The 12,512-nt window shown below is 35.6% G+C and overlaps 1 protein-coding gene across 1 annotated transcript; it reads right to left on the bottom strand.

Moving 5' to 3' along the window:
• Window positions 1-5,506: 5,506 nt before the first annotated feature.
• On the bottom strand, window positions 5,507-10,427 carry LOC149550819 (protein CTR9 homolog). Its single transcript, XM_089786383.1, has 3 exons — window positions 10,290-10,427; window positions 10,087-10,137; window positions 5,507-8,954 (listed from the first exon to the last, which is right to left on the bottom strand). Exon 3 carries the CDS (start codon window positions 8,821-8,823, stop codon window positions 5,686-5,688), a length of 3,138 nt encoding a protein of 1,045 aa, XP_089642509.1. The 5' UTR covers window positions 8,824-8,954; window positions 10,087-10,137; window positions 10,290-10,427; the 3' UTR covers window positions 5,507-5,685.
• Between the last annotated feature and the right edge of the window lie 2,085 nt (window positions 10,428-12,512).

Consider the following 12,512-nt stretch of genomic DNA (forward strand, 5'->3'; position numbering starts at 1 on the left):
TTCTATTTCCATTTCTTAGCATGTAATCGTGTGCATATTTCCCCTGTTTCAAACCTGTAATATGTGTACATACTGAAATTACTGATGACATGGTCATAGAGTCGGGCATTACCCCTTTCCTATCCATGAGGTGAAAGAATTCAAATGCCTAACTACTGATTTTCGGCATATCCCGAAATCATTGCAGTCCAGGTGATAGACATCCCTCTCAGCCATGTTCTCGAACACCTTGCCGACATCGCTTACACTAAAACATTTGGCATACACTCCCTACTAAAATGTCCCCACATATCCCAATTCTAATTGAGTGGGCATGGATTTCCTCACCCCGTTACAGATCTTGTAAGCGCGCGTACAATGGAACAATAGTAACTATGGTGGTCAAGTCAACCTGAATGCCGGTCCGCTGCATTCAAGCAAACAATTCCAAGGCTTCTATTAAGTGCTTGTCCTCAGCACAACACTTTGTGATAGCATTCCAAGAGATGATATCCAACTTAGGCATTTCATCAAAACACTCAACGTGCATACTTCACAACACCGCATTTTCCATACATAGTTACCAAGCCGTTTCCTAGATACATAAAGGATTCGAACCCACTTCTAATAGCATGGTTGTGAATCTCTAAACCACGCCAGAGAGACGATCGACTTGCACAGGCTTTAAGTATACCAGAAAAAGTATAATGGTCAGGTTTAACACCTGCCAAGGGCATCTCGTAATAGAGTAAAAGAGCTTATTCATGGTAACCCTGATTCACATAAGCCATTATCATTATATTCCACCCAAAAAAAAAAATTTGCTTGGGCATCGTATCAAACATAGCGCGCTTCTGACAAACTACCGCACTTGGCATACATGTTTAGAAGCCTTTCAGCCAAGAAGACATCTTGTTCAAATCCCACTGAAACAATTGTGGAATAAAGCTGCTTACCTTGAGGAAGGGCTTTCATTTTAGCACAGAGTTGTATTACAGATGCATATGTGTGGCATTCGATCGAACTGCCTATCACCTAAATGGAATTCAAAGTCTGGACAGTTTCTTTCAGTCTGATAGTGTTCTCACAAATATATTGGCATTTTGACTATTGGGTATTTGTCAAATGGATTTGGTTTGAGCACTGTCGTGAGTTTTTCTGAAATTCGATAGTTTTGTGTAAGAGAAGGGTTTTGGTGGAGCGTAAGGCAGGTCGTTATCACAGACAATGGGTAGCCTGATACTCTAGAAAGATGCAACTGAATTGTAAAATGTGTGCTTATTTCCAACCCAGGTACCTCAGAAGATAAATCTGATCCGTCACTGTATATGACAGATTACACGGAGTCAAATTTTGAATCCGGGTTTGCTTTCCGAGGCTTATCTCATTATCCGGACCTTTGGCCTTTACCAAGCAATCATCATCATATTTTTTCCCCATTTCAGAACAAATGGATTTTGGGTAATCTTTTACTCTGACTCCATAATAAATCTTCCTTACTATTAGTTCAATGCATTCCAGGAAATCCTACTTCGGCAGTAGTTTGTTCAAGCGGAGGTGGTGGGTTATTTCCTCGCCACAAGAGAATTTCTGCCATATCCATTTTTCCCTGGCTGAAAGTTTTCTGGGGGTCTGATTTGTCACGGCCGCAAAATGTTTTCTGGTATGAGACATCACGCACTCTAGCCAAAGACTCGTATATAATAGCCTATCAGCTAATTATGCTTCCACTTAAAAGTACCTTGAAATCTAAAAAGATGGTATCTTGGTGCTCCTGAAAGAGAACTAAGTGTTCCTCCGCTATTTTGAATGTAATTCAAGTTCCTTTTTCCTTCCTCCTATAAGAAACTATCTCAATATAAAAAATGTTACACTTGCCATATCTTGGTGCTCCTGAAAGAGAACTAAGTGTTCCTCCGCTATTTTGAATGTAATTCAAGTTCCTTTTTCCTTCCTCCTATGAGAAACTGTCTCAATATAAAAAATGTTACACTTGCCACTACAGCAATGACCAGATTTCCAAGGTTCTCTGCAATTAATATACAAACTCTTCCTTCAGAAATCATCTTGATCTCATCTTTAATCTTTCGTTGGTGGTATGGTCTTCTACAATCGTGCATATGACCCTTCTTTCTATGAACTTCCTTTATTAGATGGAATCATTAAGTGAAATTTATAAATGAGAACTATAATCTCCGAATCTTCGGCTCTTTTAATAACTTTCTATAGAAAAGTAAATTGAATACCTTAATCAAACCCTCTAAGAGGTTCCATAAACCATTCTAGGGAAAGGACAACTAAGCATCTTTCTATTGCATTGGGCACTTTACCAAATAATTTTGGTAGTTCTCCGGATATATCTCTACTATTCCATCTTATCTCTGCCATTCCATCTTGCTTCAAATGGGCCGAATCTCTAAAATGAACTTCAACATAATTTCTCGAAATCCTTCCAATCAACCTTTTGCAAAATCAAACGATTAGGAGGCTTGATTATCCCTCCTATGAAATAAGCAATGAAGCTTATTTTCATTACATCAAGCACTGTCACAAATACTATTTGGGATTCCTCCACTAATATCTCTAATATTCCCTCTTGCTTCAATTGGGCTGACTCTCTAAAATGAGCTTCAAAATAGTGTATCAAAACTTTCAATCGAACTTTTGAAAAATTCAACAAATGTGTCGATCAAACTATGACCTTGGGTAAACAACCCATGATACCACCATCAATGTGTTGTGCCTTCCAAATGTAAGGTGGTGAATTTGACAGAACTTTCATCAGTCATAGGTTTCAAAAATTATCTAGTCTTAACTTCTGCACCCAGACACAAACAAACATCATATATAAATAGTGTCTGCTTCCCTTTTTGTAAACTTGTTGATGGTCATGTTAATTTCATTGAGATATAGCCTAAATTCTTGATCTTCTGCCTCTTTTCATATTCAATGCACTTTTTGGGGCTCATTGCAACTTTAATCTCTAAAGGAATTTCTATACAATGCATAGAATGCACTACTGCCATCTTGCATCGAACTTTGTGCTTCCCCCACAGGGACCTCTTCCCTCTAAGTAAAAGCAGGACCATCTGGTATATTAACAGACCCAACCATGGGTCACCATGCCAACTTTTATGCTTATTCTTGGCTCCAATAGAACATGCCTCAGTATTTTCATGTTATAAGTTCCTTCATTGTTCTACGTTTTCTGATTGATATGCATCATACGTAACATCTGTCCTATCATATCGAACATAAGATCAAGCTTCCTTTCAAACTTATCTGCGGATCTTCTGAAACTTTATTTCTCTCTTACCATAATTTCTTCTACCTCAAACTTTCTTCATTCTTCAAATTTGATACTGAGTTTAAGTTCCCTATGATAATACCTGTTGACCCTCTCACTTGAGTGCAAAGGAGAAAATCTCAAGCTGGCAAGAACCAAATGTGAAACCATCATAATGTCCCCAATTCAAGAGAAAAAAAAATCTCATGTTTTTTGGTTTTTTTTATTTTATGCCCTTCTTTTAAGCAGTTCTTATTGCACAAATTAATATATGTCATCAATATAGTACACTGTAAGTAACCAAGAATATGGACCCTATAGTATGAAAATGAAGAATACAGACGCAATAAGTGAAATACTTTTATTGTTATGCAAACTGCTCTACAGAACAGTAAAAAAAGATTGTTATGAAGCATATAGTATGGACTTATGTTCATCCCAATAGTTCTGAATATATCTTAAAATTCTTGATATCTGGATCAGTAATGAAGTCGGCATAATGATTCTCGGATGTTAACAAGGATTTTAGCTAGAGTAGTAGAGCCATAGAGATCCATCATATATTTGAGCCATGCCCATCTTGCAGCACTGCCCTGGAAATAACGATGTAATTTATATATATGGAAACTAGTCTCTAGCAGTATGAAAACTTTTTCACTGCAACACATAAGATGTAATGTATCAATAACAAAAAATGATAAATGATCATAACAAACCAGTATCGTGGTCTAGAGGCAGTGATTTGTAGTGATTTGTATGACAGATGATACCCAGCTATTAGGATCCTCTTTATTTGTGCAGATCTCAATCACAAACTTGATATATTTCAACCAAAAAATAATGCAAAATTACTCAACCAGTCACAATGCCCCTACTGTGCATGTGTAATATAAATATCAATATAAAATTTCAATAGTTTGGCCCAGCGCGACTCCTATATGAAATCAATCAAACAAATTGTGGGTTTTTTCATCTTCAATTCCAGAACTTGAGGGGTTTTGTCCTGAAGTCAGAGTCCAAAACTCCAAGGGGAAGGAAAAAAATGCTTGATCTTTATGTCCTCTCCTTGTTTGGTCTCACTTAAATAGAAATTTCCTACGAAAGAAATACCTCTTCAGCTTTCCTCCATGCCCCTTCATTGCTAGAGGGATTACTAAGTTACCAGGCTCACACCCCCAGTCCTATGCACCCGGTATGAGTATGCCCAGGGGCATGCCCCAGACGCACAGGTACATTAACAGTGAGCAAGCAGATTTCAACTGTGCACCGACAGCATCCCTAATGCACCTGAGGTGTACCCAGGGCGAAGCCAAAGTTGTTTCCATTTCAAAATCGGCCTCTGCTCTAATTTTTCGTACCCCAGCATCCTTCCACATTAAACACCTTCATATTCATCTATTGTAAGAAAACAAAATCAGAAAACAGTGTTGCATAGAAGGTGGCTGGGTACCCTTTCCCATGCCCTTACCAGAAACATAGATTATTTAAAATAAACTTTACTTAGAAAAGATCTTACTTTAAAGTTTCACTTGAAACCCGCTTCATCAAAATCACATTTTATAATAGAACTTAAGTGATCCCTTTTACGGCATTATGATCCCTCTTGAGTTATTATTATGCTCACATTTCCTAGAGAAAAAGTTTAAGGCCTATGGGAATTGAATGATAGTTGTTTGGGGTTCAACTTGTTTTATTTCAAAAAGGGAAGATTACAGAGCACAAGATTTCTTTAAAGGCAGAATAACTTACTTGTATTATTTCAAATTGATTACTTGGGATTCAAATATGTAAATAGGTAATCTATTTTCAATTGTCAGTTCTTTTAATCTAGAATCTGATAGGAAGATAAAGCATATACATTGAAGTACGCAGAAAATGATCTATAAAAAGGACAAGTATAGGTTGCCATAAAAAACAATAAACAGAAAAAATGTAAAGATGCCCTACAGATGATTCGTTTGAGGCTTTTTGAATAGATCTCAATTAATTACGTCAAACAGATTTGGAAGGGACAAAGCATATTTGATTGACTAAACTTTGAGGTATCTTATCCATCGTCATCGTATGCATCATCTTCTCTTGGAATCTGTTTGGTTAAACCTCAAGAAAATAGATAATCTATTTTCAATTGTGTGTTCTTCTAATCTAGAATCTGATAGGAAGATAAAGCATATACATTGAAGAACACAGAAAATGTTCTAGAATAAGGACAAGAATAGGTTGCCCATATAAAACAATAAATGGAAAAAAATTAAAGATTCCATACAGATGATTCAATTGATGTTTTGGACTTAGAACAATGTCAAACAGATTTAGAAGGGACAAAGCATATTTGATTGACTAAATGTTTAGGTAGCTTATCCATCATCACTGTATGCATCATCTTCCCTTGGAATCTGTTTAGTTAATCCTCAGGAAGCCTAGACATCATCATCAAAAGTATCATCTTCTCTCAGACTCTGTTTCTGTAAGGGTTCTTCATCTTCAGAATCAGTGTATGCACGTCTCCTTCGTGATTTTGCTGAAACTGGAGAATTTGTCTCACCATCATCAGAGTCTTCTAAACCTGCAGCTGCAAGAAGATCTTGGGCATTTTCCACATCAGCTTCTGCCTTATCACTCATATAATTTGCCTCATTTTCCATGGCAATATCAGGATCCTCCATATTAGAATCATAAGCCTTGTGATCCTTATCCTTCTTCTTTTTCTTCTTTTCCTTCTTTCTTTTCTTTTCAGACTGACCAGCCTCATCATCATCATCATCCCTGTCCTTACGCTTACTCTTCCATAATTCTTTCACACGTTCAAATTGCTCCTCTTGTTGCATCACCCGCCGCAATTCTTCTTCTTGCTTTCTCCTTTCCATCATAATCCTTCGTTCTTCCTCAGCTTTCCGTTTTGCCTCATCAGCCAGGACAAGTTGACGTGCTACTTCTAGCTTTTGACGGCTTTGCTGTTCTTCGCGTTCTGCTGCTTCTCTGTGAACTTTGGCAGCATCAAGCAAGTGTTTACAGTAGTCAACATGCAACTCTATCTTCTTCTCATCAAAGCCATGTGTATGAGGGCTTGGCACTACTGACAGTTGGCTAAACACACGAAGCGCATTCTTTAATTCAGACACTGCTTGACGAACCTCATCAGCAGTACGTTTTTGCTTTTGAAGTGTTGAAGTTGAAAACTTCTGCATGGCAACACCAACATCAAAGCGTAACATGTAATTTGAGGGTGCCAAATGTACTGCTCTTAATAACGTTCTTTTACAATCTTGCCACTGTTCTGCTTCATAATGTGATCGAGCTAAATATAATAAAATTTGGGTGTCAGTGCCAAAATAAAATTTCCTCAAACAATTTTGATACATTTTCACTGCAAGCCCAAACTGTCCTTGTGCAAAGTAAACATGTGCTAGATTTACCCACACATCAGGCATCTGAACAAAGATGTTTCCTGCTGCAGCTTCTTGAACCTGTGTGAAAATTTCCTTTGCAATATCAAAATGACCCCTTTCGGCTAGCACAATGCCTGCCCCATTTGCAGCATAGACATTTCCAGGTCTCTGAGCCAACACTTTACAATACAGTTCCCTAGCCTTATCAAGATGTATTCCCTCCGCATCTGGATCCTTCTTCTCATTGCGTGAAGCTGCAAAATAATTCCAGTTTCCAAGAGAAATGTCAGCATAAGCATCCTTACCATCTGATACATTTTGTGCAGTTTTAATTGTTTCTTTTGCTTTAAGCCAGTCATCTGTTTTCAGTTCCAGGTTGCCAAGCATGGTAATCGCATTTACTGAGGTTTTATCCACCTTAAGTGCCTCCCCAATCAATTCTAGGCTTAGTTGGATCTCATTTCGAGCCTGGGCCATGGCTGCAAGTCGTAGATATGCATCCACATAATCAGGAAACTTGAACAATATTAGCCTGTACAAAAGATTTGCTTTTTCAGTGTCATGTAGCTGTTCAAACAGCCTGGCAAGATTAAATAATGTTGTTACTTTATCCCACGGCAACTCAAGTGAAACGCCTTCTTCTTCTAGTCGATGAAAGAATTCCATATCCTTTAAACGCACAGGAAAAACTACAGAATTGATACTCGGGCTTTTATTGATGAATTCAACCCAAACACCATTTCCTAATGCCTCCATGAAAGTTTGCTGAGCCAACTCTAGTTCATCACGCTCAAAATGAAGAACCCCAATATTGTTTAACAATTCAATGGGTACATCTTCTCTGCTCTTCTTCAGAAGAGACTTTGCTGTGTTAAGAGAATCTAAGGCTGCACTGGGGTCTGATGATATCAATAACTCACCCATCTTAATAAAGGAATGAGCATCACGTGGATCTATGCGAGTTGCCTTTCTTAGAATTTCCAAAGCCTTCTCTCGCTGCCCTTGCTGAGCATATATATGGCCTACAGCTTTCAAGCTCTCACAGTTCTCAGGGTGAACCTCCAGAACCTTTTCAAAATTTGAGAGAGAACTCTTAAGATCTCCCAATTTCATTTGAACCTGTCCCAACCCAAAGTATGGCAACACAAAATCCTGTGGCTTCTGGCTTTCCTTGACTGATGCCATGTAGTAGCGGCCAGCAATTTCATAATCACCTTTGCTATGATAAGATCGTGCAAGATTATAATATGAATGAGATTTCATGAGAGGGTGGTCTGTCGAAACAAGAGCTATCTCAGTCAACTGTTCCACTAGAAAATGCTGCCCCGTAAAGAAAAAATGGTTTGCTAAATGATTCAATGCCATTGCACAGTACGGGTATATTTCAAAGGCTCTCCGCATCTTTTCCATTCCTTCATGAACACTACCTTTTTCATTAACTTGCAACTCCATTATTCCAAGTGCAACCCAAGCTTCAACATTTTCAGGGTCCAGCTGTAAAACACGTTCAAATGCTTGTTTTGCTTTCTTTAGCTGACCAAGTTTGTAGCGGCATAAGCCTAGACCAAGTCTTACTGCTGCAGGGCAGCCAGGATAAGCTCGTAAAGCCTTCTTATACAACTCCAATGATTCAGCATACCGTCCACGGTTGAACTGCACACAGGCTTGACCAAGAAGTGCCGGAATATTCTCAGCCTGTCCATCTAGCACGATCTTGAAAGCACCATATGCTTGTTCTAGGTCTCCTTTTACTAAAAGCAACTGGCCTTTTCCAACCCAAGTTGATGGCTCTAGATTATCAATTCTGGAGGCCTTGTTATAGAAACCTGTTGCAAGAACGATTTGTTCCTCCTTCTCTGATTGCTTTGGCTTAATCTTACCAACATTGCTATAATATGCACCAAGGGCATTTAAAATGGCAATTCTTTCATACGTCACGTCAGCATAGTACTCATCAATTTCTGGACTAGAACCTTCTTCCAGTATTTGTCGAAACTCCTCAATTTTACCTTGCTTGAAATATTCTCTTGCTATTATTAGCCATAAATTGAGAGGAGCTTGCTCAGCTTTCAAGATGTCAACAATGTCGGTGGCATCTCTTGGAAGTTGATCTAGTTCTACTTTCACTTCTTCCTCAGAATTTTGTACTGGTATGTACACACACCCCATTCTTCCAAGCAGTTTCCTTCTCTGCCAAAAATTCTCCTAATATGCAACTGTAGATGTGCAAATATATGACTTCAATAAGCAAGCCAAAGCCTCACATATTTAACATGATATACAGCTTTAAACGCAACAACCTGAAACAACAGATTAAAATGATACACAGTTAAGGCCGAAGTATCATATATTTAACATAAGATTCAGTTTACCAACACAACCTGAAAGAAAAAAAAAGTGATATACAATTTAATAGGATCCAACAAGCTGTAAAAGAGAATTTTAAATGATATATAGTGGCCACATTCGACAAGCATAACAACCAGAAAAATGTGGTTATCAACATTTATTTTTGTACTCAAGATCTCAATAGACTCTTTGAGTTTTCCATATTTTGTGGAATCCCTGCTGGGATTCACATTTAAAACGAATTCTCTTTCATTCTACCTATCTAAGTTGCTCTTTCTCAATACTACTGCCCAACCGTAGCGTCTGAATGTCAATCATGAAGGTATATAAATTGGAGATTCCTATTGTATAGCATAGGGTATAAATTTGCACATAAATGAAGTGGCAACAACTTTAAAATGTCCTGTTTTCTATAGGAAAACAGAAAACTATGGGGAAATTTTTGGCAGTTATATTCCAAGGTCACAACATAACTCCATATTCGTGAACTAAATTTTGAAAATCGGCACAGGACATCAGAAACAACTTGCAAGAGATGTACTCAAATAGTCTCAGCTACTTCAATGCAAGGAGTGATTTTGTTACGCTGTGCCATCGCGGTGATCTCCACAGAACGGCTTGCTGGACTGTAGCCCTCAAGCTGTACTGGAATTTATGGGAGTGTTACTCATCTTTGCCCCATGCATAGTTCAAATCCTATCAAAAAATTCATACTTGACAAAGTTTCACCAATTTTAATTAAAAAACTACGAACATGACCGTGACAGCTATTATAAGCGCCAACATGTAGATGCACCCATTTAGACAATTAGGTCTAAACTGGCATTGTACAGTAAATTATAAATTCATACAATTTTCTAATATCCAAAAACTTTAAGTTGAACCCTAACAAAATAACCCAGGATTATAGACCCTGAAACCCTAGAACTATCGCTACCCCATCCCAACAAAGATATTAAACGTTTCATATTAATAACAAAAGAATACATTAAATGCATAGATATACAATTCTCTGTGGATGGTATTCGACAACCGCGACGAATTTGACAGACATTTTCTTTAAAATGTGAAAATGGGCATAACCTTTTCTGCAAACGCTACAACCCTTCAAGCTTTTATTGAGAATCTTCAAGCCTGCGATATTGGAAAAACCAGCACTTGTAAAATTAGTGTAAAATGACTTCTGCAACCAAAACAAATTATATAAATTGAACACAAAATGATAAATCGATAGAATTTAGATTGGCATTAATAGAGAACAAGATAAAATTAGATTGATCAATTACCTGCAAGTAAATAATTTCTCTCATCTACCGACTCGCAGAATCCATTGTGCCTTGCGTTTCACTAAACCAGACCTCGTTGTCATAGTTTCACATGAGAGTTACATTCCAATGTAAATAATCAATGGTGACTGGGGAGTTGGAGAATAAACTGCCAGAAGGGCTTTAAAAAGGTAGAGTGGACTCTATTAAAAAAAAAATTTAAAATCAAATAAATGTAAAATGGAGTATTAAATTGATGTGGAAGGTAATTTTGAGAAAGCTTATAAGAATATTATTTTACTAAATATTAAAATATATTAGTACTAGATAATACTATTGTACTCATAGTGGAGTGATATAATTTTAAAAATAAATTTGATTGTTTAAGATTAAGATTATTTTCAAATTTAATAAATTGTAAAAAATATTTTTAATATGATTGGTTTGTTGTGTTGTAATTTGATTTTATATCATTTTAGAATAAAGTTGATTGTTTAAGATTAAAATGTATTTTTAAATTTAATGAATTGTAAAAAATATTTTTAATATGATTGGTTTATTGTGTTATAAATTGATTTTATATCATTTTAAAACAAGAGCTATGATACACCTTGAGTCCCGCCTAATAAAAAAGAATTAAGATTAAAACAAATGTACAAATTTTATAAATGATAATAATAAATAGTTAATATTCATAATAAACTATATAATATTGTAAGACCTCATATGATATTAATTTTTTTTAATGATGCAAAGGTGAATTGGACAATCCTAAATCTGTATATTCTCACTTCACTTTATAACACTCACTCTACTTTATTGTAAAATCGACAAAGCTCTTGCACATTCTTATAACAGACCTAATTTCATTTTCAATATTGTCATATGACTTTTGATTAACCAAATCTTGAATTTGGTGCCTTTTAAATATAAGCTCATGCAAGTTTGTCCCACTCAACCATCCTAACTCATTGCAAGTCAAATACAACTAGAAACAACTAATGATTCTTGAGATTGATCTCTCTTCAAACTTATTTTACACCTAGTACCTTTTAAAACATAAATAAGATCCAAACACTCAATAATAACAAGGAAGACAAGTGTCGGGTAATAACCAATACCTGTCTAGCCAAGGAACTCCAACCATGTAACCAATGGTATCTTTCAAGCCCGATGATATACTCCATCTAAATTCATTCCTAGCCAAACTTGAATAAATGCCCATACATTTATGAGTCTATTTAATTCAACTAGGATAATACGAAATTTATTTAAAAATCAAGTATATGTAATTATATGGACAATCTTGCATTCTCCCAATTCTTGAATTGACTTTTATGCAGAACACAATACAAGTCAATGCAAACTATTTCTTAAAACATCTATTGCTAGTCAAACTCTCAAACTAGAGTTGGTTTATTCTCGATGTCATTAACCAATTTGAAACAAAAGTAAACTTATTCCATACATGACCGATTCAAATTGGTTTTTTTTAATAATCCCAATCAACAAAATGATAGACATGATAGTATGAAACAAAATTGAATTTGGAAGTACTCAATCATTGTTTTGGTTTGTACTTTATGTGCAACAATAATTCAAACCCAACAAAATTTTGACTGGAACTTTTGTCTTCAAAAAAACAAACCAATTATAAATTATTTTGTGAGAGATATTGAATTCTCATAAAATGATGAAGTAATTTTTTTGTATTTCAACAAGACTACTTTTGAACAATAATTATCCAGCCTCTTGGACTATGCCTAGAAGACAACCAGAGTCTTTTGATTAATTACAATTTTCCCACCTCTATTGTCTAATTAGATTTCATCAAGCCCTTATTAAATTTGATATAATATTATAATATTAATTTTATAATGTTATTGAGTTTGATATAATAATATAAAATTTATTATTTCATGATGTTATAATTTTAAATACATTATTAATTTGGATGTTTACAATAGAAAGTTCTTTAATTTTTTTAAATTGGTGGAAGGAAAAAAAATTTGAATTTTTTGAAAATAAAAAATGAAAAATCACCAGAAAAATATGCTAAGTCAATTAGGCAAAAGAAACAATCTTTAAAAAATTAAAATTAAAAAAAATGTCTTCAAAACATTACAATTTTAATTTAATATTTTTAGAATGAAGGCAACACAATTATATCTTGGACAAAAATTAACATACATTACATTACAGTTCTTTATGCCTTTTAATTTTTTGATTGGCGAAATAATTTTT

This window comes from Cupressus sempervirens, chromosome 6, assembly GCF_028749045.1.
Source record: "Cupressus sempervirens isolate cs-2001-9-10 chromosome 6, ASM2874904v1, whole genome shotgun sequence".
NCBI lineage: Eukaryota > Viridiplantae > Streptophyta > Pinopsida > Cupressales > Cupressaceae > Cupressus > Cupressus sempervirens.